General features: G+C 36.7%; 1 protein-coding gene across 4 annotated transcripts in view; it reads left to right on the plus strand.

Annotated features, from left to right (window-relative positions):
• maco1b (macoilin 1b) overlaps positions 1-26,571 on the plus strand; it is a 47,577-nt gene that overhangs the window by 18,963 nt on the left and 2,043 nt on the right. The window contains exons 4-10 of one of the 4 annotated variants that reach the window (XM_087277684.1): positions 6,429-6,552; positions 9,546-9,724; positions 13,798-14,404; positions 21,803-21,961; positions 22,047-22,229; positions 22,381-22,501; positions 22,616-22,790. In XM_087277684.1, the coding sequence (XP_087133810.1) occupies positions 6,429-6,552; positions 9,546-9,724; positions 13,798-14,404; positions 21,803-21,961; positions 22,047-22,229; positions 22,381-22,501; positions 22,616-22,790 (1,548 nt within the window). 4 annotated transcript variants of the gene reach the window in all.

Here is a 26,571-nt window from a genome sequence, read left to right on the forward strand (position 1 = left end):
GTGACTGAAATGCGATCTCCAGTGGACAGTAGCAGATTCAGAGTTCCATATAAGGGTATTAATTAGCAAATAATATAAATATTATGAAAGTAAACATTAGTTGAGCAGGTTACATTTTAACCCCCTGTCCTAATAACACCCTACGTGACAAGATACACAATGATAAGCAATTTGGCTGTTTGCACCAGACGAAATATGACAGAAGTTTAAAAACAGCCATTCAGAAGCACAAAATAGTGCACTCACACATGAAGTGGTAAGATTTATGTTCTAATTAATACATATTACACCTCTTTAACATTATTAAATGTAGAGTCTCAGTTCTAAAGCCAAATTTCAAACGGTTTATTTTATTTTCAAGATCTGAGGTGAACTATCTGCTGCTGCTTTCAGTGGTATGGCAATAAATGTCGTGTAAAATGGCACTAAAACTCACATTATTAAGATTTAACACTAAATAAAGCACATGAGGTGTACCTGAGGTGATCATTGTCAAAGTTTTGTTGTTCTAGAAGCTTCTAGAAGTTTACAAAATATAAATTCCAGGTGTTGGTTAGAACAAAAACTAATTTAATATGGAAAATATTCCTTCTGTTGTGTGCCAATGCCTTTATTTAGAACACAATTTAAATCAGCTTTAAATCAGCCTTTAGGCTCGATAGTTTGGCACACTTCTGTTGGTCCTCAATCTGGCAACCTGCATTGCATGCATTTTAATCCAGGAATGCAATACCTAGTTCAACCACTGCGTTTCCAACTTACATACTGCACTTTTAAACTTAGCAGTGAGGTCAACTATGATTTAGACTCGTAATCTGCCTTTTTGTAAAATAATTTTGTATTATATGTCCTTTATTTTAATTTTATTATTATTATTATTATTTAGCTTTTTTGTTTCTGTATTTAATTACAATTAAATTTTATTATTTTTATTTTTATTATAATTTTTCAAGTAGGGTCCAGAATTCAAATTGTATGAATGATAGATAATAGCCCCTTTCACACATACAGACCTTTCCGGAAAATTGCCGGCAATTTTCCGGAAAGGTTGTATGTGTGAACAGGTCCTTTTTGAAAATACCGGTAAATTCGTTCTGGCTATTTTCCGGAAAGAGAAGTTGTAACATTACCGGCAATTTGCCGGAATGCTGCGCTGTGTGAATGCAGAAGGAAGATTACCGTAATAAGCGCGTGCACGTCTAGAACGTGCTGATGTGAGACGTCTGCTTTAGCCAATCACAACATTCAGACGCGTTTACGTCCGCGCGGTTCATGAGAATAAAAGCCTTTGAATATTTTTCCAGACACATTTAGCTGCTAGAAGTTAGTCAGATCACGTTTATATGTTCTTCTTAATGCCAACTGTATAAATAATCATCGATGAGATGCTTATGATAAGCCGTTGTTTGTTTACCTTCAAGCTTTGCGTGTGCCTGTGAAAACAGCCTGTGAGCGCCTGCACACGCACATATTATGAATCTCGACATGCGAAAGTGATCCTGCGAAAGTTGTTCACAATATTGATCATCCACAGAGTTTGTAATTTATAGTCAAATGTTTACAAACACAAGCGCAGCCGTTTAAAGCTCATTTGTAGTGAATGATGTCAGAATTTACCGGTATTTTTGGAATGGATGTGTGAATGCTCTTTTCCGGAAAATTTCCGTAACGTCCTCGCCTGTGTGAACAGCGCTTTTTTGAATATACCGGTAAAGTCGTTCCGGAAATTTTCCGGATATTTACCGGTATCACTGTGTGAAAGGGGCTAATATCTGACTCACTGTCAATTTCTGACGTGTTTTCATTAAAAACATTCACAAAAACATTTTTTGGGAGAAAGGGAAAAAATATATATAATATATTTATATAACATATAATATATTATATATATATAACATTGAAGTTTCTGCTGCGGATGTGCACGTTGCGATGTTGATTCTGAAACAATATATTGTGCAGCCCTAGTTATTAGTGTCCTGAAATGTTTAATTTTGCTGTTAGTGATGACTAACCTCAAGCTTACAGCTGATTGGTCTGTGGTTAGTCAGCATTTATGACACTTCCGCTGTAGACTTGTTCACAGTGTTGGTCTGGTTTGGTGTGAACACACTTGACTTCTTCTCTAGTCTCTTTAATCTTTTTAAAACAATTTCACAAGCTGCGTTCTCAATTTGGACTCAGTCACACATCAATTATAAAAACTCATGAAGATCCTTTCCATTGCGTTTGTTGTCATAGCATGGTGCATTCTCACTTTATAACACACCCTGTGACCTTGCAGCTGTGAGCTTGGTTATTTCTGACGGTGTGACCCAGCAGATCGTTATTTTAATGTCAAAATCATTTGCTTCAATTGACTCATTTGCTTTAAATCATTTATAGCTCAATTTATATTTCAAGCTCATGGGAGTCAGACACAATATTCATTCTTTTTCCACTGCAGCATGACTTTATATTCTATAATGTACATTATTTCTGTTAAATGATGATCCATTTTTCTAAACAAAGGCATACCTTTCTGTCTTAATTAAATATTGAAAAATCAAGGCATGATCATATTTTATTTTGGTAAAACAAGCATAATCTAGAGGCCTTTGCCTTTCATATAAGCCACTTTTGATACCAAATGATCAACTAGAAGTCAAGTTATTATTTGGTGTTCCTAAAACTTAATAGGCGACAAGACTTTTGGAACTTTTAGGAACTGAAGAGAACAAAACATACATATTTTTTATTTTTTTATTTATAAATAAATTACAATTATTTAAATCAATAAATAAATGCATGTACATACAATATAAAGGTATCAACACAATACTATATTATTAGCAGGTGAGACAAGTTATATGGACAGAAGGTTTATAAACGGTTTGCCTTCTGTTGACAAAAGAATATATTTTGAAGAAGCTGAAAACTTGTAACCATTGACTTCCATAGTAGGAAAAACAAATGCTATGGAAGTCAATGTTTACAGATCTCCAGCTCTTTTCATAATATCTTCTCTTGTGTTCATCAGAAGAAATTCAAACAGTTATTTTTTTCCCAGCACACACAAATAGCCCTAAACTTATTAAGGTTTGGAACCATTTGAGGTTGTGTAAACTGAGTAAATTTTCACTTTTGGGTGAACAGTACTTTAAGTTGAAATGTTTTAACATTTTTTGTTGATTTAAAGAAAGTAAAACCATTTTGGAAAGTTAAGGAGGAGTAAACAATGACAGAATTGTAATTTTTTGGTTGAACTATCCCTTTAAACACTTTAGAAATAAAAAGGACTTCACCTTTTTTTTCTTCTTCAAACTTTGTAAAATATAGTGGGGAAATAAAATTAGTGAAAGTTCACCTCAAATTGCTGACCTGATTTTGCTATGAATTTTCCATTTAGTGATCATGAGAACCGTCTTGCTCACTCACACATACTGCATGTGAGTTGGCAACACCCACTTATTTACATATAACAGTATGCACATAAAGCAAAAAAACTATTACTGTTGACAATTTATTTCACTGTAATAATATGCTATCATACAGCTCAGCCCTAACTTACATGCAATACAGACCTACCCGAAACCTCTCCTACAGGTTAACAAAGCATTTCATGAAGTTCAGCCATGATAGTTAAACGTGTATGTTAATTACATTCATAAATGGGCCGTGAGAGCACGCTCTTTCGTAATTAACGGAATCCCCGCCTAAAACTAAACTATGTAAATTGCTTGTCTTCTGGGCTCATGTTGATGGTTTGGCTTCAGTATATTTCATAAATGCAAAAAAGACTAATATGCCATATGTTTAACGATAAATATTCAATGAGCGTTAGTCTACTAAAGCGTTTTTAGCCATGTGACATCAAAATGCCTTTTAAAATGTCCAGCTGGTGGTGCTTGAAAGCTTTGTGTTTTTCCAGCTGAAATGCTTTGGCGACTATGATTTGGAATTCATGGCAGTAATGCATTATTAGCATTTCATTTTAAAAATGCTATTGAATATAAAACTCCAGTAAGTCGTAATGTTAACTTCTACTTTGTTATAATTTTACCATGCCCGTTTCTAAAAACATTCAGCTGGTGGTGCTTGAAAGCTTTGCGTGTTTTTCCAGTTGAAACGCTGTGATTACAATGATTTGGAATGCTCTGTAGTAGAGGTGTAATGGATCCCGTGTGATCCGTGATTCGATTACAACCCACAGTTTGGAACACAAGTGACCCGCAGATTAGGCTAATCTTTTTTTTTTTTTTACTTGGATTAATCCCAAAAATTTTATTAATCGCAGAAAGATTCTCGTGTACTTCAAATCACATGTATTTAGGCTTTCCTGTAAAATATTCTGATGATTAAAGAAGCTGTGGTAGGTTATTCGGGATGCGTTGGCTTTTTAAAGGTGTTTTCTGTCACTGCTTGTTTAGCTTGCATTAATGCATTCAGTGTAAGCTGCACAATTAATCATTAAAAGATTGGGATCTCAACACCCACGCAACATAAATTATAAATGATTTTGATTTGCATACGTTTATTAATTCTTCGAATAACTACATTGAAACCTGTGTTTGAAAAATGCAAAAATAAAGGAAGAGATTGAGTCTTTAGTCTTTTGAGTTAGTAATGAAGTTAAAAACAGTCAAATAACACAGAAGTATGGCGATAACAGTCTATAGTTTAGATAATCACTGATGTTTATGGTAAAGAATAAAGTCACCATCATATACATTAACTTGACGGTAAAAAAATGAATGTTGTTGACAGGAATTACATTTTTTTTACCAATAGGTGGCGACAACCAGCCATCAAAAATATGTCATTGAATAATCCTTTAAAAATAAACATTTAGCAAGGAAACACAAAGTTTAATGAGTGAATAACTGAATCATTTATTGAAAATTAAACAAAAAAAATTCTGTGTTGTACAAATTATAATGTTAGATTTCTACATTTAGCATTACCAGAAACAGTAGTAATAAGCGTGAATTTTTCACAGTATTGAATATTTCAGTATTTATTTTTATTCAGCTGAATATTTTTATAATTTATTTGTAATAATATTACAGGTTCTAAGTTCTGTTCGTTAAAACCAAAAGTGTCTTGCAGTGCTATTTATGTAATAAATGGAAAGCAAATGACATTTGTCTCCTCCCCTCTGATCCGAAAAATGGCCTGATCCATTACTAAAAAAACCATAATATAATCCAAACCATGAGATTTGTGATCAACCACACCCCTACACGGCAGTAATGCATTACTAGCATCTCACTTAAAAACATAGTAATGATGACTTTTCCTTTGTTGTCATTGTACTGAAAGTGCAGGATTGGATGGCAGGGTAAAATGTGACAGTGACGAGCACCATGGTTTAGTTATCAATTCTGTTTTATTATATGATCAAAATGGGACAGTTCACACAAAATTTTTATTTTGTGATTTATTACTCATGTCATTCCAACCCCGCCAGGCCTTTGTTCATCTTCTGACGACAAATAAAGATATTTTAGATAAAGTCTGAGACCCTTATCCTCCATAGACAGCAACCATGACCAGAGAGGAACCAAAGACATTGTCAAAGCATTCTGTGTTATTTTAGTGGTTTAACTATAATCAAACAAAATATATATATACAGTTGAAGTCAGAACTATTAGCGCCTCTTTGATTTAAAAATAAAATAATTATTATACATTTTCCAAGTAATGTTTAACAGAGCAAGGAAATTTTTCAGTATTTCTGATAATGTTTTTTGTTCTGGAGAAAGACTTATTTGTTTTATTTCGGCTAGAATAAAAGCAGTTTTTATATTTTTAAAAGCCATTTTAAGGTCAAAGTTAGTAGCCCCTTTAAGCAAATTTTTTATCCGATAATCTACAGAACAAACCATCGTTATACAATAACTTGTCTAATTACCCTAACCTGCCTAGTTAACCTAATTAACCTAGTTAAGCCTTTAAATGTCACTTAAAACTGTATAGAAGTGTCTTGAAAAACATCTAGTCAAATATTTTTTACTGTCATCATGGCGAAGTTAAAATAAATCAGTTATTAGAAATGAGTTATTAAAACTATTAGGTTTAGAAATGTGTTGATTTTTTTTTTTTATCTCCGTTAAACAGAAATTGGGGAAAAAAAACAGAGGGGCTTATAATTCTGACTTCAACTGTAAAGTGCATTTACATGTGGTAGAGAGCAGTTGTAAATTTCTTCTTGTGCCAACTATTATATTTCGAAAATACAAACACCTACAAATCTGAAAACTTGCTTTAGTACAGCTTCATGATCGATTTATTAAAAAAAAATTCTGCTCGAGTTTCATGAATTAAGCCCATTGTGCTTAGAACTGAAGATTCACCCATAAAGTAATTAGTGTAATTATCACAGTCACTCTTCATTGTTGCTTTAAGTATTTTAAGCGTGTGTTGAATGGATTGTTCTCTTCTCTCTACAGAACGAGGGGTCTGCCTCCCCACTGTGTCGCTATGGATACTTTTTGTTTATATCGAGGCAGCTATCAGATTTAAAGATTTGAAACACTTCCACGTGGACTTGTGTCGTCCTTTTGCAGCACACTGGTACGTCTTTTTCAACATCGAATCATCTACATTGACAAACCAAATGCTGATATTTTGAGCAAGTCTCTGCTGGGTGGCCGCTACTCATGCTTTTATTACAGTAAGGGATCGTATATGACCTGTTTCACTGGTACTGTAAAAGCAGAGTTTGTGTTCAACAGAACAAGTTATTAATCAAAAATCAAATGTTAATGCTTTGTCATGGCATGTTTTTACTTTCAAGCATATATTTCATGTAGTGTGTTAGCATTTATCCGTGACCAAAAATCATGTTAGAATAGCAATGTTTAACAGTAATTAAAATACCAAGAGATGGCAAATGATTGTGTTATAATTTGCTTTTTAAAAATGGTTTATGACCTTTGAACGGGAAACCCTAAGCAGGTTTTCCTAACCAAGTGTAATAACAAAACAATTTGTAGCACTTTTTTGGATGAATTAAAAGTATAATTTTGGAATTGTTAAAGGTTCAAAGGTGAGATGATGTCATATTTTGGTTTTCATATCAGTTTTAATTGCAGTGTAATAATAATAAGTTTAAATTTTTTAATATAAATAGAAAATATATGCAATTCAAGTAAACATTCAAGTCTCCTTCAATGTTTCAGATATACTTTGTTAATCAGGGTGGCCGCGGGGTCTTAAAATGTCTTAAATTTCAAAAACAAAATTTTAGGCCTTAAAATGTCTTAAAATCACTGAAAGATTGTATTAAGTGTCTTAAATAATCTTAAACGGGTCTTAATTTTACTCTGTCCAAGTAAAGCTACTCAAATGGGATGAGTTCAATCCAATCGCCAACAATAATCTTAATAAAATCAAAGCACTTTACAGATTTTTTTGGGGGGGGGGATCTCCTCATCCACCTCCATTGTGCAGCATCCACATGGATAAAGTGATTACAGCCATATTGCACCAGACTGCACACCACACACCAGCTGATTGGTGGAAAGGAGACGAGTGGTTTGATAGGCGAGTGGTTAGGAAGCCATGATGGACAGAGGCCAGGATGCCAGGGTTAAACCCCTACTTTTTTGTTTTGAAGGACATCTTGAGATTTTTAATGACCACAGAGAGTCAGGACCTCGGTTTAACATCTCATTTGAAAGACAGCTCACTGAGCAATATAGAGTCCCAATCTACTGGGGCATTGGGACCCACACAGACCGCAGGTTGAGCGCCCCCTGCTGGCCTCTCTAACACCATTTCTCCCATCCAGGCCCTGCTTTTCTTCAGTGGGTGCCCATGTGAGAGTTGCTAAGAGTTATAGAAGGAATAGAAGTTATACTCAATAAATTTGGACCAAAAGCCTACAAACTTATATTTTAGATTATTTATGTAAATTTTTTTTTACAATAAATATACTTTTAAAGATTATAAACTTGTCATTTAAAAAAAAGAGAAAGAAAAACTGTTGAAAAAAAATGTTTACAACTGCAGCTTTCTTATTTTGACACATTGAAGTATGTCACTAAGAAATGATTAAATTCGTTTTTTTTTTTGTGGCCATTAGAAATAATCACCAGTGTTTAGTCCTGTGGTCTTTAAAAGTCTTAAATTTGACTTGATGAAACCTGCAGAAAACCTGTTGAAGGAAAATGCCAAAAATGGGTGGTTTTAAGGTTCATTGTCAAACAATATAATTAATAAAACATTTAATAGTGATACTATTTTATTTCATATGAAATGATTAAAACATAATTGATGTAAAATGGGTAAAACCCAGTGTTATTTTGAAGGACAGTAGTGAAAAGTATTGAAATAAGTTTTTTTTGTTTTTAAATTAGGACTGCATATTAGAAACATCTGACATTGCAATGTTATGTTTTTCTGCAATATATATTGTGATACACTGTATCTATATACAATTCCAGCAAATGATTGAATAGGACTATATGGAAAGAATTTTGTTTACACTATATTTTAAGATTAAATTTTTGCTTTTCGCAAACCATTATGACTTGCTTCAATAAACTCCCAATTTGCTCCTTATTAATAGTTTTTAAAGTAGTTTTGGTGTTGTGTGAGATTAGTGATGTAGAATAAGACCATACAAAATATGTAGTTTAAAAGTACTAATTGGCATTTCTCAAAAACATGCATGTGAGCAACTAATTAATAGTGATAATTGATCCGAAGTGTTACCAAAAAAAGGTCGCTGGTTCGAGCCTCTGCTCAGTTGGCGTTTCTGTGTGGAGTTTGCATGTTCTCCCTGCGTTCACGTAGATTTCCTCCGAGTGCTCCGGTTTTCCCCACAGTCCGAAGACATGCGGTACAGGTGAATTGGGTAGGCTAAATTGTCCGTAGTGTATGAGTGTGTGTGTGTGTGAATGTTTCCCAGAGATGGGTTGCGGCTGAAAGGGCATCCGCTGTGTAAAAACTTGCTGGATAAGTCGGTGGTTCATTCCGCTGTGGCGACCTCGGATTAATAATGGGACTAAGCCGACAAGAAAATGAATGAATGAATAAATATTACCAAAAGTAATCATTTGAATTAATTGAATCATGCATAAAATGTAGTAAAGCAAACCAACTACAAGCATAGATGAATGCAACTAAGCAAATATAAAAGTGAAATAAACAGTGCATGCTTTGTTGTTTTTTTATATGTAAATGTGCAAAAATTACAAGTCAACTCAACATTGCAGATGTTTGCGATGGGACATTGCGGATGCTCAGATTGCGATATAGATGCTGAAAGACTATATTGTGTAGCCTTAATTTAAACTTTAAACTAACCTAATGTACAGAAAAAATACAACCATATTAAAAAACTTAAAATATTGATTGTGTTGCAGAACTACTGAAATTATTTCAATCCAATTAAACCCTCTTATGTTTACTGTTAAATAGGTAATTTTCGGTACAGTCAGTGTTCACAAAATGAACATAAAAATGCTTTTTAATCCTATAAAAATACACAGGTTTTACCATAGCTTTTTTTCTTCAACAAAGCTAATCAAAAGACATTCTGTTTGTTCTTCTGTTTGCAGTATTGGGTACCCGGTGGTGACGCTGGGCTTTGGTTTTAAGAGTTATGTAAGTTATAAGATGCGTCTTCGAAAACAGAAGGAAGTGCAGAAAGAGAACGAATTTTACATGCAGCTGCTTCAGCAGGCCTTACCTCCAGAACAACAGCTCATACAGAGACAAGAGAGAGAAGCAGAGGAGGGTAAGGATGGAGAATTTGTTCATTTACCTCACGACAATGAGGTTGCTTTGAATTATTTCTTTTTTTTTTAAATAATGCAAAAATACCACGTTTCACTTGATAGTGAAATAAATGTGTCCTGATAATGTTTTTGGCAACACGCCACACGTGTCAACATAGGGTTTCATGACCCTTTAAAGCTGTTGTATCTAGCTAGCATATCAAGTATAATCACAGAGTTATTCCAACATTAATGTTAACCCCTGTGTGCTGTTGGGGATGTTTACATCAACTCTGGGGTGATTTCTGAGTCTTAATTTGGCCACAACTTTCTCTGTTTCAGCAAATGGACTGATTGTTGGGTATAAATCTTATTTTGACACATATTTTGGGAAAATGCTTTGAAAGTTTTTTAAAAACTCAACAATACACTTCTGGCAAGTTTAGTACCGTTTCTTTATGCTGTTGGCATTGACTTAAAAAAGAAAGATGGTGCCATGACTCCATATTATCCTGCATTGTTTGTTGTTGGCTGTTTTCACTGTTGGGAAGAGGTCAAATTAATTGAACAATAGTTGCAGTGCAAAAAGGCTGAGTTTCTGTCTTTTATATGAAGTACTGTGTGTGTGTGTGTGTGTGTGTGTGTGTGTGTGTGTGTGTGTGTGTGTGTGTGTGTGTGTGTGTGTGTGTGTGTGTGTGTGTGTGTGTGTGTGTGTGAGAGTGTGAGTGGAAGAAAGACTTTTGCATACATATCTTTTCTATGAGAAAATTCAAGTAAGCACCTTAGCTTTCAGAGCAGTAAACATAGTAAATGTATTTATGCATGCACACATAATAGCCAAAACCCTTTTTTTGCACAGGCAGGGTTAATGAAAGGGTTAATGAATTTCATTAATTAATTATTTAATTACCTAATTCATTTCAAAGTTCAAATAAGTATTTTAGTAAAGGTTTAGTTTAGATCGGGGTGCCCAAACCTTTTTTATAAAGGACCAAAAATGTAACGTATGCATGCATAAATATACACAGCTGGAACAAGTCCTAGAGGAAACACTGTGTATGTGTATATATACAGTTGTAGTGAGAATTAATAGCCCATCTGAATTATTAGCGCCCCTGTTTATTTTTTTCCCCAATTTCTGTTTAACGGTGTAAAGATTTTTTTCAACACATTTCTAAACATAATAGTTTTAATAACTGATTTGTTTTATCTTTGTTTTGATGACAGTAAATAATATTTTACTAGATACCTTTCAGGACACTTTAATACAGCTTAAAGTGACATTTAAAGGCTTAACTAGGTTAATTAGGTTAACTAGGCAGGTTAGGGTAATTAGGCAAGTTATTGTATAACGATGGTTTGTTTTGTAGATTATCGAAAAAAAAATTAGCTTAAAGGGGCTAATAATTTTGTTCCAAAAATGTTTTTTTTAAAACTGCCTTTTTTCTAGCCGAAATAAAACAAATAAGACTTTTTCCAGAAAAAAATATATATAATCAGAAATGCTGTGAAAATTTCCTTACATAATTGACATAATTTGGGAAATATTTAAAAAAAAGTAAAAAAAAAAATTCAAAGGGGGGCTAATAATTCTGACTTCAACTGTGTGTATATATATGTGTGTGTTTATGCGCCATGGGTAATTTCCTAATTTATGTAATAATTTTTTTAAACAACTAGAAAATACTGATTTATATAAACTAATACAGTATACTATATTACAGTAAAAACAATCTCATATTAAACAGAATGAAGTTACACTAGTTTTTGGCTTGATTTGCTCATCAATGTCATTTGCATAGTCCTTTATTTGTGAAGTGACATTGTTAACATTTTAAAAACTCATTTACAACATATTATTGAAACATTTAATGTGCTATTTTTGTAGCTCAGCAATTATACTCCCCAACCCTCTCCATCATTCTTACTCTTTTTCTCACATGGGAGAGTGGGCCAAATCAAAGGTTACAATAGGCCAACTTTAGGCCGCGGGCCCTAGTTTGGGCATCTCTAGTTTAGAAAAAAAAATAATAATAAAATTGTTCAGTCTTTTTTTTGTAAGCCTAATCTTTGACCAAAATGGTTGTTACTTGTTCTTTTGCTTGTCAACCTTTACATGGTTTCCGTTATATTCATTCTTCCATGGCAGGGCGCCACGCCAAAATTGAACCCGCCACGGCTACATTACAGCTTCTCATTTAAACCATTTTATTTTTTTAATAGCGATAATAATCGCACTAAATCATATTAAAAATTAAGTGAATTATAACAGTGCAAACTTTTCTGTAACCGTAGTAGTGTTGTGCGTCATTTGTTTAACCCTTTTAGGTTAGGTACTGACTGACTGACAGGTGCATGATGCGTGTGGCCAGCAAACACGACGTATAGCCGTTTCACTTAACTTCAGGACACATTAATATCGCTCTGTAGGTCTATTAGAGACATAAACGCACTAAATTGCACTTCAGCAGCGTTCATTTGAGAGCGCACAAGAAGATCTGCACGCTCTTAAAACGGCTTATATTTGAGGGGGCGTGCAAGAAGTTTTGTGCACGAGTAAAGGAAATCGGCTCGTTATCCGCATGCTGTAGACTATTACATAAATGCGATCTCAACTTCTAATACTGCGCTCATGACATTTGTCATTGAAATAACGCCACGGGTAGATGGTAGATCTGTGCAAAAAAAAGGCCTGCCGCCACAGCTGGAGAAAAAATTCCTAGGGGAAACACTGCCTTTGTTCAAGTTTTAATTCTACATGTATTATTACATGTATGCATGTTAAAGTAATGTAGATGGGTTTCTGATTAATGTGGGTTTAATATATTTTAAAAATGTGGGTTTCCGAGAAACTAAAGGAAATGCTAAAATTGTTGCTACTTAGGGCTGTGCAATTAATCGAAAATCCGATTTCAATTTTGGCTTTTAACGATTATGATAAGCCATTAATCGAGATTAAGGATTATTCCATCACGTACCGCCCCCTTTCCAGTTGTACACGTGTGAAAACTCTTTGCCTCTGCAAAGCTCAGTTTCACGTGAAAATGACTAAAAGCATGTGCTGTAATGTAACTTTTACAGCACGGGATGCTCATCTTTCATATTTTTAAAAGCGCGAAAGAGCACGTTGTGTGTGTGCGCGCCGTGTCTGGCCTCGGACAGGTAGCATGTATGTGTGTTTGTGCGCGCGCCGCACTTAGCCTCGGACAGCAGAGCACACACACATCTAACGCCATCTTAATGTGAGCGCTTTAATGGTGAAATACATGCACACACTTGTGTCAGAGCGCGGTGTTTAGTGATTATTCATATTAACCCTCATTTGTGTAATAAACAAACGAGTTGAGAATCAAAAGACACGAGAAAGAGAAACCATAGAGCCGCACTATTCTTAAAGTGACAGCGTGCGGTATTCCTGCTGCTGTCGACTGTTTTTATTATTGATCAATAATAAAATCAAAAATACAGTGAAGATGCTGAAAGCACAGTTTAAACATAACAGATTTAATAACTCATTTCTAAAAACTGATTACTTTTATCTCTGCTATGATGACTACATTATATTTTACTAGATATTCTTCAACATACTAGTATTCAGCTTAAAGTGACATTCAAAGGCTTAATTAAGGTAAATAGACAAGTCATTGTATAACAGTAGTTTCTTCTGCAGACAATCTAACATATAAATTGCTTAAAGGGTCTAATAATATTGAGCTATTAAAACAGATTTAAAAATATTCAAACCTGCTTTTATTATAGCTGAAGCAAAACAAATAAGCCTTTCTCCAGAAGAAAAAAATATTATAGGAAATACTGTAAAAAACCCTCTGTTAAACATCATTTGAGAAATATTTAAATATAAAAATAAATTCACAGGAGGATGAATAATTTTGACTTCAACTGATAATAGTTTTGAATAATCGTGATTACAATTATGACCAAAATAATTGTGATTATGATTTTTCCCATAATCGAGCAGCCCTAGGTCCCCAATCCTTTACTGTTACAGTGAGGTAATGTTGCTATAATTTCCTTTTGGGATGAAGAACTCTGTTTAAACCTCTCTGTTTTTTCTTTTTTCAATTACCACCAGCAGCAGCAGCAGCGGCAGCAGCGGCATCCAAAAGCATTCATGATGTAGACTCTCCAGCTGTGGCACAGAACGGCTCGGCGGGCGGTAAAAAACCCTCATCCAACACATTACCAGAGCTGGAATACAGAGAGAAAGAGCGAGGCAAGAACGAGTCCAAAAAGCAACACAACCACAACCAGAACCATCACAGCAGCACCAGCAGCAGCATCTTACCATCAGTGGACAATAAAGCTCAGGAGATGGAGTACATGGAGAACCATGTGAACAGTAAGAGACTGAGTAGCTCAGATCTGCTGGGCAGCACTGAGAACCTGCTGAAAGATGAACACTCTTCATCCTCCTCATCCTCCACCTCCTCCAACTCCAACAAAAATTACAAAAATGCCAGCGGAGGAGGTGGAGGCGGCGGGAGCTCCTCACCTCGGGGGCATGGAACAGCCAATGGCAGCGTCCCGTCTTCCTCCGGGCCCTCATCGTCTGCCTCTTCGTCCAGTAAAGGGGACAGGAAACAGAAGTACGGAGGAGGGAAGAACTCCGCGTCGCACAGAGACCCTGTGGAAAACTGCATTCCCAACAATCAGCTGAGCAAACCCGAGGCGCTCGTCAGGTTAGACTCGCATCACACATCATCTCTGTCTCAAATCTGGGGATTCATGTTGAAATAATGTTCAAGAGTGTTGAGAAAAAGATAAATGATGGGGACCGGTTCACACTACAAGATGCATTTCACTGATATGATTGCAAGTGCATCAAGATTTGATTGCAAGTGCACCAAGATTTATACAGGGGTCGGTGCTGAAATAGTTAAAACATCCATATCCCGCTAACATTTGAGCGATGTTGAACACGTTCTTAAAGAGTTATGAAACGCCAAAACACACTTCGTATGTCACGGCGATAAAATCCTTGGTTAAATTGCAGCATGTAGACTGGATTTCTGTACTGGCAAGTATACTGTGACGTCTTTGAGCTTTCAGCATTAATTCAAGGGAAAGATTTCCAAGGCTTTCCAGACCGTCAATCAGCGCGCTCTATTGTGTATGAGATGCAACTTCATTAACATGCGTGATGTAGCTTTGAAGACTGTTTTTACCTGTTACGGTGTTCAGATGGCAGAGAAGAAGCCACGATGTGTTGCCAACTGTAATTAACCCTTAAATACCTAGAGGTATTTTGTGGGCACCTAATGGGCCTCTATTATTATTATTTTTTTAAGCAGTTTTATTTTCATTTTAGCAGTCAGCCTCAAGTGTCATATATTATTTTAAACAGAAGAACCTGAAGCTTCAATCTGTATCATTTAAAGGTCCAGTCGAAAATATTTTTTGGTCCAAAAACATATAAACAGACAGAAAGTAATCCAGAATTTAAGAAAACGGTTTTTAAAAAAGTGGCATTTTTTAGTTATTACAAACAAAACCCCATTAAGTTTTTTTTTTCTTTAGAAATGCATGCTATGATGTTTTATTCTTCCCAAATAAATTTTGTCTACATCCACCATTCCCTGAGCAAGTTTTAGCAATTTATTTCAATGTTATTCTAAGGTGTTTTTCAGTGGGAAAAAACTTGTGCATTTATTTACTGACAATGTGTTTGCCCACAAGTTCTGGAAATGAACTAAACAGAAAGATTGTTACAAAATAACAGAACATGGAAGCAAGTTTGACTTTTTCCAAATATTATATTTTCAGTTACCATAAACAACACCACTTACAATGAACAAATAAAAAATAAGAAAATAAGAAATAATGCGTCAAAGTCCAAATAAACAGGGTGCAAATCCTCAGTAAAAAGTTGGATATATAAATATTTACTATACTATAAATAGTTAGATAACTAAACTAGATTCAATATGGACCATCCTTAGGTTTTATGTGCCAGCATGGATATGGTGTTGACCCTGCTTCTTCTCAACTTTTGCATTGCAGACAAACAGCCACACCACCATTTGCGTCCTTTGAAAACAGCAAGACCAGCACTCCGTCCTTGCTGTCACTGTTTTGTCATGTTTTTGTGCTGTTTTGCATGCAAAAGTACTTAATATGAAAATTATTTCATGCAAAACTTTTTTTATTTTGCGTTTTATTTAGCCGCGCGTTAATCTACAGCCTATTTCTCATTCCGGGTTGTTCAAATAGCTGATTGGTGACCCACAAAGCAAAACCTATGCTTATTGGTTGAGAGAGAGCGATTTTGAACCAATCTGGGCATGGAGGAGGGACAATGCATCAATGCATTATGTCTGGTTCGTCCAAGCCACGAGCGTTCCTTAGTCAAATCAGCGTTGTCAAAATGTGATGAAGCAACCACACTAATTCCGGAGCCTCAGAAGTTTCGTGAATGCAATGTGATGGAAAGCTGAGATTCTCTTCTTTATGTCAATCTTTGAATTGTACGGATCGAATCAGCGGATAAAAAGTTATTAAACATTTAAGAACAATACTTATTTTTATTTAATGAAATTTATTTATTTTTTTTTCGTTTTGGTCTTTAAGGGTTAAAAGAAGTTGAAGAAGAATTGTTTGGAAACACGGGTCGTCAGTGTTGTGTTTATAAATGTGCCACAGTAAAGGTTTTGCTTTCAGTTCACCGATCTGAGAGCGCAGCTGGACTCACATGTGGACTACAGTACACGCGACAGAAATACGTTTGTAAGGAACATTTTTACCCGAGAGCTTTTCGCATCTGAACATGGTAAAATCTGGATTTGCCGCTCGTCTTCTCTTGTTGATCTTCGTGTTGATTGTCCTGTATCTTCAGATTTTGTAAGTGTGTGATGAATGTTCTTTATTTGTGTTTTTCAAAGGCAAAGTTAGTTTGTTTTCTTCAACAGTACTCAGTTTTTAAAGACATAGCTTATTCAAAATGAATAGGTTATTAAGTTCACAGTATGTTAATATCACTACAATATTATGGACTGAAAGATCTGCTGTAAATGCTGCTCTCCAAATGTCAAAATGTAAACACCTTAATCAAACAAAGTTACAGAGAAATGCTGAGGATTTTTTTTTCCCCTATTCGCCGTGCGGTATCAAACATTCCATTTAAAACTACACTCTTCCAGCAGTTTGGCACATCCAATATCTCACTTGTCACGGGGGAATGCATGAAATGTTCCTGAATGAAAGTGAAAGTGCCAAACTGTGATTTAATGACAGTGATTGGCTGCTGTTCACCTAGTGTACACACACATAGAGGGACACTGGAGTGTTTTAAAGCCACGAATCAGTCGATTCATCATCGGATCCCTCTTATGTCAGCACAGAGACAGACCTGCCGATTTTCGTGTTTTTTTTTATTTGATTACTCAATATCTGTGTCTGGCTAATAGGTATTACCAAAAGCTACAGTTGAAGTCAAAATTATTCTTCCTGTGAAGGGTGGCTCAGTGGATAGCACTGTTGCCTCACAGCAAGTATGTGTCTGGTTCGAGTCCCGGCTGTGTCAGTTGGCATTTCTATGTGGAGTTTGCATGTTCTCCCCGTGTTGGCGTGGGTTTCCTCCGGGTGCTCGGATTTTCCCCACAGTCCAAAGACAGGAATTGAATTAACAAAATTTAATTTTGCAAAAGTGTGTATGACTCATAGTGTGTGTGTGTGTCTGTGTGTGTCTGTGTGTGTCTGTGTGTGTCTGTGTGTGTCTGTGTCTGTGTGAGCATGCGAAAGTGTATGAGTGTTTCTCAGTACTGGGTTGGGTTGGTGCGGAATAGTTGGCGGTTCATTCTACTGTAGCGACCCCTGATAAATAAGGGCACTAAGTGGAAGGAAAATAAATGAATGCTTAAAAGAGCAAGGAATTGTTCACAGTATTTCCTATAATATTTTTTCTAGAGAAAGTCTTTTTTTTTATTTCGGCTAGAATCAAAGCCGTTTTATTTTTTTAAGAACAATTTAAGGTCAATATTATTAGCCCCCTTCAGCAATATTTTGTTTTCGATTGTCTACAGAACAAACCATCATTACACAATGACTTGCCCAATAACCCTAACTTGACTACATGCGCTGCAGTGTAGGCCTTGCACACGACTGACTCTGAGCTCCAGCAGTCACCCAGGAGAGCAGTGCACTTTGGACAGTTTATCAAGGATGTACCGCTGGATCACGTCTCATTATAGTTGTTAAATGTGATAATTGATTAATCTTGTCTCTACCTAACGACTCTTCGGTCTTTTGAATCTATCAGGTAACATGTCACAGCGTCAGTACACTGCTTCAATCTTTCACTTTTACCTTTTACGGGTGTCAAAAGTTTCTATGCCATTATAACGACACAGATCTCTCTGCTTATTCATGCCAAAGTCTCGCGGAAAAAGTGATTGACAGGTGGTAATCTGTGTAATTATCTTTATTTATTGATGATTTAGTTACAAAGACCATGCGGGTCAGGAAATGGTAGACCTCAAATAATTAATTTGTTATGAATTAATCCATTATTCATAAATAATTAATTCACCGCCGCTCACAACAGCGATGCCATTGTCCATTGCAATGTTTCACATTAGACATCATACGATGCCAAATTGGTCGACATCGCCATACCTTAACTGTCATCATGGCAATTATAAACGAAATCGGTCATTAGAAATAAGTTATTGAAACTATTATGTTTAGAAATGTTAAATAAATATTATTTCTGTTAAAGAGAAATTGGAGAAAAAAATATACAGTGGGGCTAATAATTCTCTCTTCAACTGTTTATATTTTCAGTATTTTTGAGTACATTTTATTCGTTTGATTTTTAATTTGTTTTTAGTTACCCATTAAGTTTTTTTAATGCAAATTGTCAAATTTCATGATTTCATAAATATGTATAGGTGTAATAACCTTATTTACAGCCATTCATGACTTCGCTCCCATTAAATGCACATCTAGAAATCTCAGCATGTACTTTTTTTTTTATTGCAGACATACTGCACATTTTTTCATACTAACTCCAAGATAGCATCAGTATGTATTTTATGTGATTTGTGCACATTTTATTACAGAAAAATGCAGACTAATTAAAAAAAATAGCTTTTTCTATTATTAATCCTCTAAAAAAAATAAATTAACCCGGAACTAATCCAGCATATGTTTTACAATGAGGATGCCCTGGCAGCTGTAACCCAGTATTGGGAAACAACCATACACACACCCATAAGCTGCATACCAAGTAGCACACTATACTCTATGCACTATGTACTTACGCACTCAACAGCATAGTACATGTATGTAGTGTCGTCCCAAATGGAATACTTTTTTTTTTTAACTAAGCTGAACTTCAAACCGTTTCCCCAATTATGTTTGATGGTCGCCAAATTGGTGAAATAAATGACCAAACTACCAAATAAAACCTGCCATGAGTATTATTCACTATCGGGAGGCGCTATAATCACTCTCGTAGGAGAATTTTGCTTTCACAATCCAAAATGAATAAATGAAATCAAGCATAAGCGCCCGAAAGCTCCACCCCTTCCACTATGTGAGCAAAGCTGCGGTCGTTGAATATGTGAAGTGTCCAACGTAACACACTTCATTTTACCGGTTGAATTAGTGCATCATCCAGGTAATTAAAGTGCACCTATTATTATTAGAGGTTTCAGTGTGAACGCACTACTTACATTATTTATACTACAAAATGCCATGAAATGGTTGCATAAGTATGCGATTTTGGACACACCTACTGTATACACTACAGCCAATTTAGCTTACCCAATTCACCTGTACCGCATGTGTTTTTACTGTGGGGGAAACCAAAGCACCCAAATTCACATTTAGAACATATAAAAGCAATATACACATCCAAAGCTTGTAGTTTATCACCTCCGCCTAAATGGATACAATAATTTATTTCACTTCACCTCATACTTCAGTTTCTCATCAAACTTGACCAATCAAACACTCTCTATTGACCTTATTCTAAAATGCGGAAGTGCGCCTGTTTTCGCGATTGTCTTAGAACTTCCGTTTCAGTCGCCTATGGGAGAAATGACAAGGAATAATAAACGGCAAAAAACGGTCAAACTACTTGCTCTACAAACAAATGTTTGCATGATTATACAGACCAAGTAGAATAATATAACAAGGAAGTATCAGTTTGCAACATCAAACAGTGAAACGAGCAGTTTTTAATGTCTAAAAATGAATGGAAGTGAATGAGACCGGAAGTCTCGTGCCAAAAAGATTCAAATGGCAGCGCCCGCTCGTCTGCGGAGAATAAGGTCAATAGCAGGGGTCATCAACTATATTTGTCAGAGGGCCAGAGTTTTACCAGACGGTCTCCTTGGGGGCCGGACTGCCAAGAAGAAAATCAAATAAAAATCTAATTTTGGCTTAACATTATGTTCAATGTTTATACTTTTTCCATTTCATTACAAACTGAAGGCATTTGATTCAGGCTCCCATCACCTATACCACAGTCAACCACTAGGAGTGATAGAGTTCTCCACAAACGCGGTGAAAATGCTGCCATTTGACGAGGCGGCCATTCAGAGCTAGCTGGCTGAAATTTAGGCCGCAGGCGATGTGAAGGCGGCTCTCCGGTGCTGAAAGCCTGAGCGCATTTTGGGTATCTTGTCCCGAGACCTATGACACATTGAAAAGTCTGACAGCGGCCAAGCCTGATGTGAAAACGTTGGTGTCAGAGGGGAAATGTAACTTTAGCCAATGATTAAGCACTGTGAGTAGCCCGTTTCAGCATTGTGATTTGAGTTCAAGTCCACTTAACGTTTCATTTGATGTGCGAACTTTATTTGTGACCTGTTTTGTTCTGGTACCAGGTTATTTATTTACCATGCTGTTTTAAGTTGTCAGGTCCTGTACTGAGGAGTCTGCTAGTTTCAAGCATGTTGTTGAGACTTAGGGTGCTTTCACACCTACACTTTTGTTTCGGAACGTATCTCGTTTGCCCAGTTAGCGCGATTCGATTGGCATATGTGAACAGGGCAATCGCGCTCTGTTCCGCGCCAAAGTAATCGCTCCGAGATCGCTTGAATGAGGTGGTCTCTGCTCGATTGAAACGAACCCTGGAGCGGTTCGATTGCAGTGAGAAAGCGATCCGATCCGAGCACGGTTACATCACAGTGTTTTATGGATATGTAATAGGCTTACGGCTATATGAAGAGAGAAATATGAGTAGGGCAGGAAGTTCTTCTCACTCCTCCCCACCGTGTCTCTCCTCAGACACGGCGCACGCGCACCCTGTCAATCACCACCAAACCACCACCTCTCCTGACAGCTGAGCGGGACGCTGCAAAATAAACCCTGACACTCTGACCAATGTGAGGAGAGTTTACTCGCACGTGACTTGTTTTAGCTCTTTTAGTCCGTTTAGAAACTTTGCAATGTGAAAGCGAACCGCTCCAAGAGCAAAGAGCAACAATGTAACAATTTTAATCTCTGTTTCAGAACAACTGAATCGATTCACAGGTGTGAAAGCACCCTTAGAAATAAAAAACAAATGTTAAGTAAGGGCATGAGGAAAATTATGCCTCCTTTTTTTTTTTTTTTTTTTTAAACCTGTTTGAAACAATAAATGCTTAACGCGGCATAGTCTGTCCTCATTTCGGAGTGTAGCCTTAATATAGGCAAATGGTAGTTATTATGACAAGAGACTCAGTTGTTGTTATTTTTAGTTGCTTTAATAGTGTGGACCACAATTTTCTTTTTGATCCTCACAATTTTGGAATCCAGTCGCGAGCCGGATTGAACGACTCAGCGGGCCGGATTTGGCCCGCGAGCCGCCAGTTGATGATCAGTGCTCTATAGTATCTGACATGCCCCGTCCACTTCTTCTCATTTGCTTTTCATTTGATGCTCTTGAGCTCAACCGCTTTCACTGACGCTATTGGCTGTTTTTTTTTTTAAAGGGGAGGAGCTACTCTCTGTCCCACCCTCTCTTTGTGTTTCAGTTGAGATTGCGTCAAACATCTAATAAAAAAAGCACATTTCAAAGCACTTCACTGGACCTTTGTTATAAATAACCTCTTCATGACCAGAATGTTGTTGTATGTGTGTGTGTGTGTCAGGCTGGAGCAGGATGTTAAGAAGCTGAAGGCAGATCTGCAGGCCAGCAGACAGACCGAACAGGATCTGCGCAGTCAGCTGGGCTCTCTGGGCACCTCCGAACGCAGCATACGCTCCGAACTCGGCCAGCTGCGGCAGGAAAACGAACTACTGCAAAACAAGTGAGACTCCCATTCTTCACCATAACATATAACCCAATGCAGTGCTCTAGCTGTGTTAATGCGAATTCTTTGTGTGCACGTTCAGACTTCATAACGCCGTTCAGGCAAAGCAGAAAGATAAGCAGACGCTGGGGCAGCTGGAGAAGCGTCTGAAGGCAGAACAGGAGGCTCGAGCCGCAGCAGAGAAACTGTTAGCAGAGGAGAAGAAACGCAAGAAGCTGGAGGAGGCCACGGCGGCCCGCGCTGTCGCTCTCGCTGCTGCAACCAGGTGCTCACACCTTCCCATCATGCCATTGAAAATTAAACAATTTATAGCTTCACCCTCATCCATCAGCAAACTATCACAAAATTCCGCTATTTCCCTCATCATTTCTGTACTCCTTTCCATGATGCGTGAATAACGTGTTTGTGTGTGTCAGAGGTGAGTGCACAGAGTCTTTGAGGAGGAGGATTTCTGAGCTGGAGGCCGAATGTAAGAAACTCACGCTTGACATCAAGGTGAAGGAAGATCAAATCAGAGAGCTGGAGCTCAAAGTTCAAGTGAGGAGACCTTCATGTTTTATTCAGCCTCAGTCAAACACAAAATCTGACTCTTCTGTTTGAAAAGTACAAAATAGACATTCAGCTCCTATTCCCTCTGCCGTGTCTCTCTAGGAGCTGCATAAATATAAGGAAAACGAGAAGGACACAGAGGTTCTGATGTCAGCACTGTCAGCAATGCAGGATAAAACCCAGCATCTGGAAAACAGCCTCAGCGCTGAGACCCGAATCAAGCTGGACCTCTTCTCTGCCCTCGGAGATGCTAAAAGACAGCTGGAGATCGCACAAGGTTTGTACTATATCTTTAGATTAGCTTTGATTGTTTATATCAGGGATTCCCAAACTTTTTTTATTCCGGGACCCACCTAGGCAAGTAATTCAATCTCAAGACCCACCATAATATTTTATTATGGAAAAATGGGTAAAAAAATGTAGCCATTCAAAGCACTCAAAAATATATGGTGTGCAGCTTTTTGGATTTTGCGATTTGATATGCACAAAATGAGGCTCAAAGTGCTTTTTGTGGGATGCTGGCTGTAACTGTGATCATTTTTTTGTTGAAAAAGATACTCTTCCTTTTTCAGAAGAGAATATGATCAACCTTTGATCAAGCCCATGGATTATGATCAAGCCCCGTCACATCGCAGTAACTCCACTGCTAGTTTAGTCATAAGAAACTAAATAGCTTTTTGATCGACTACTACAAGCTGGGAAAACATCAGATAAATATGCCAATGCAATTAACATTATTGCTGAATAGATATAATATTTACACATTTGCTTGAGGAAGGAATGATGGGGTAGTTACATTAATATTACTATTTTCCATAACATCTATGCCCTTCCATAACATTAGCTGACGTTAAAACTAACAGATAGCACTATAGCTATTTATTGATTAGCAATCTGTCAACGTTGGGATGTAAAAAATATTGGAAAACATATAGCTTCAAATGATAGAATACATAGCAAACATTTGAAAATATTGACAATGAAATAAAAGGTTTAGCCTATTAAAATCAATGGCCTATCCAGAAATTAAATAAAGCTATAAAATCTATTTCACTTTTGATTGTATTTGCATATTGATTAAAGTTACTAGTTTTAGTGAAGAGCAGCAAATGAATCTCTCATTGTGTTTTGTTGGATAAGGTGTTAATGTATGAATGCACAGATCTATAATGAAGCATTCGACTACTTTAATAACTGTTTGTGCTCATTTAAGAGAAAATTAGTAGTGTTTAAAATAAAACAAGCAGGACGGAGCAAAAAAAAAAAAAAGAAGCACTTTTCCGACGGCCTAACTTACTAAGACCTCCGCTCAGCGCGAGCTCTCCCGGCTAAACGCAGATTGCGAGAGCTCAAACGGAGCAGTGCTCATAATGTCGAGCGAAAAAAAAAGAAAAAGTCAGCTGTGAAACATAACCCGCTTTTTCTTTTTGTAGGAAACACACTTTAGATATTTTTAGGGTAAGAGGTTTTTAAGTTATTGCCGTCAATCGTACTGGTTTTGATTCACCGCAATGTAAATATAGTTGGACCTATGTGACGTTCCGCGACCCACCTTTGTTCACTGTGCGACCCACAGGTTAAAAACCCCTGGTTTATATGAACATATACTTTATTATCGCTTTCATTTCCAAAACACATTTAATGCAATCATCAGTCATACTAACAACATTTCCTTTGTACTGCAATTTTTCTTATTTTTACCCCTAGTTGTTTTTCATTTTTACTTTCTTCTATTAATTAATAATATCCACCACCAACCCTCGAAAGAGTTATTCAAAGTTCACCCAATAAAATTTAACAATTTTACACATCAACACTTTTAAATATGAAGAGTTCAGAAGCAAATCCCTCTAAATCCATCAGACCTCTTATCTTGTAAATGAGCCTTTTCTATCAGGCTCCTATAATTAGGTTCAGACATTTCATATGTATAATGTTACGACTTTTAAGTTTGGCTCTAGGGTTTAAAAGGTAACATTTAAAGAGATAACATTTTGTGGTGAGTTGGTGGCAAAATGTCAATTACGACAACCAAAATACTGCAAAAATAAGTGAATTTATTATTATTATTTTGAAGCATTCAACCTCAAATTTGACAGACTCCCCCAAACATTGAAAACAGAGTACCCGCGGGGCCTTAAAAGCATTGAAAAAGTCTTAAATTTTATAATGTTAAATTAAGATTATTAATGGCCTTAATAGCCTCGAATTTGGTATACAAGTTTTATGTAGTGGATGCACCTCGCTACGCATATAAGGTTAATGATGACCGCTATTAAAAGAGGTCACCCGGAGTCCCCGTTCCTGCTCCCCAAGCACTCACACACACAGGCCAAGTTGTCAAAAGTGGTAAAAGATTTATGAAACAAATATATCAGTATCAAAACCAAGGAACAAAAAGGCCAAAACAACAAACAAAACAAGGTACGCTACCTAATATTAAATTTCTTACCTAAAGCGAAAATAAAGTTCCGTAAATGAATCATACAATTCTACCCTCCATAACTATCCATTAAACATGAGAAAACAGGACAAAAGAAAAAGGGTCTTCCCTTTGATCATTCAGCAGTAAGTAAACATTTAGCCACAACTAACACAGAATACTGTCCTATTACCGTATTTAACAGAGTATCTCACCAGATGACTTTGGAAAAAGGTTTTAGACAGAAAGATATCACTGCCACACAGAGAACTCAGAGCGATCTGCTCACACACACACACACACAACAGTGAGGGGAAACAGGAAGAGAACTCGATGATGCTTTTATAACTGCCGCCGCCCCTCTCACAGCTGCACCTGATCTCCGCTCATGTGGAGAGAGAGAAAGAGACAGATAATAGAGGATACAACACACACAGGAACAATACACACAAGCAATGTCAAAATAATGCTACTCAATATGTAACAAGTCTTTGATTCTGTTACAAAGGTCTTATTTTATTCATTTATTTTTGCCTTTCGTAGCATCAAGTTCATACTGTAGCAAAATTAACTGTTACTTATGTAGGCTAATTAAAAATTTGTTCAGCGTAACGTTGAGAGCACCTCGCGCTCCTCGTCATAGCAGAAAGCGGGAAAGCGTGTCTCTGTGGTTACTGTACTAGGCAAGTGAGGTACTGAACAAGATATTCGCTAGCCTAGTTTGTCGGCTATAATGGGAAATTATCAGTTTAATTCGCTGTGGCCAAGGAATCCAAATTACGTTTACGTCAAACCTGTGCCAGGAAATGACTGCAACGCCCACTGCTGTTGTTGCCGGAAATCTTTCAAGCTAGCGACGATGGGTCGCTGCCCAGGACTCCCATATGAGGGGTGCCAAACACTCAACATGTAGTACTGCTCATCAGCGCCTGCCACCTATTGTGCAGTTCTGTGCACCGGAGACCTCTTCAGTTACTAAAACAGCTTTGGCAATCAGTGAAGAAGTGGCAATCAGTGAAGAAATTTCTACATTAGAAGCATTGCCACCACAGACAAGGAACAACCTATCTTACTGTGGCTTAACACAGTCTGTGGGCAGAGCTGAGGTGGGCCCCCTAAAACTATCTCAGAGCACCACTCTTACACATAAAATGAGAACATTATAGAGGTTTTCAAAACCATGTTTCCTGATTCTGAGGTTGCAGCTACGTTCTTGTGTGGAAGCAACAAAAGCGCATCTATTAGTAAATTCGGATTGGCTTCTTTTATTATTGAAGAACTGACCGACCAGGTCAATAAGGCCAACGGGTTTGTGGTCACGTTTGACGAAAGTCTCAATAAGATGACGAAAGAAAGCAGTTGGAGCTTCATATTCGCTACTGGGTGGACGACCACACTGTTGCGTATGTATTAAATATAACTAATAATTGAAATAAAATACTTTAATTAATTCAAACCTACTTTACATAATTATTTTGTAAGAGTCCAAATTTATACAGATTTGTCATTTTCCCCTCATACTTCTGTCGAAATCGGTGTGACGTTGGCATTGAATTTCATTTGAAATGGTATTAAAGGGTCTTTAAAAGCCTTGAATTTCATTTGGAGGATACCGGTGGTACCCTGGAAAAGCACT

Source organism: Danio rerio, chromosome 13, assembly GCF_052040795.2.
Source record: "Danio rerio strain M-AB ecotype USA chromosome 13, GRCz13ab, whole genome shotgun sequence".
In the NCBI taxonomy this organism is placed as follows: Eukaryota; Metazoa; Chordata; class Actinopteri; order Cypriniformes; family Danionidae; genus Danio; species Danio rerio.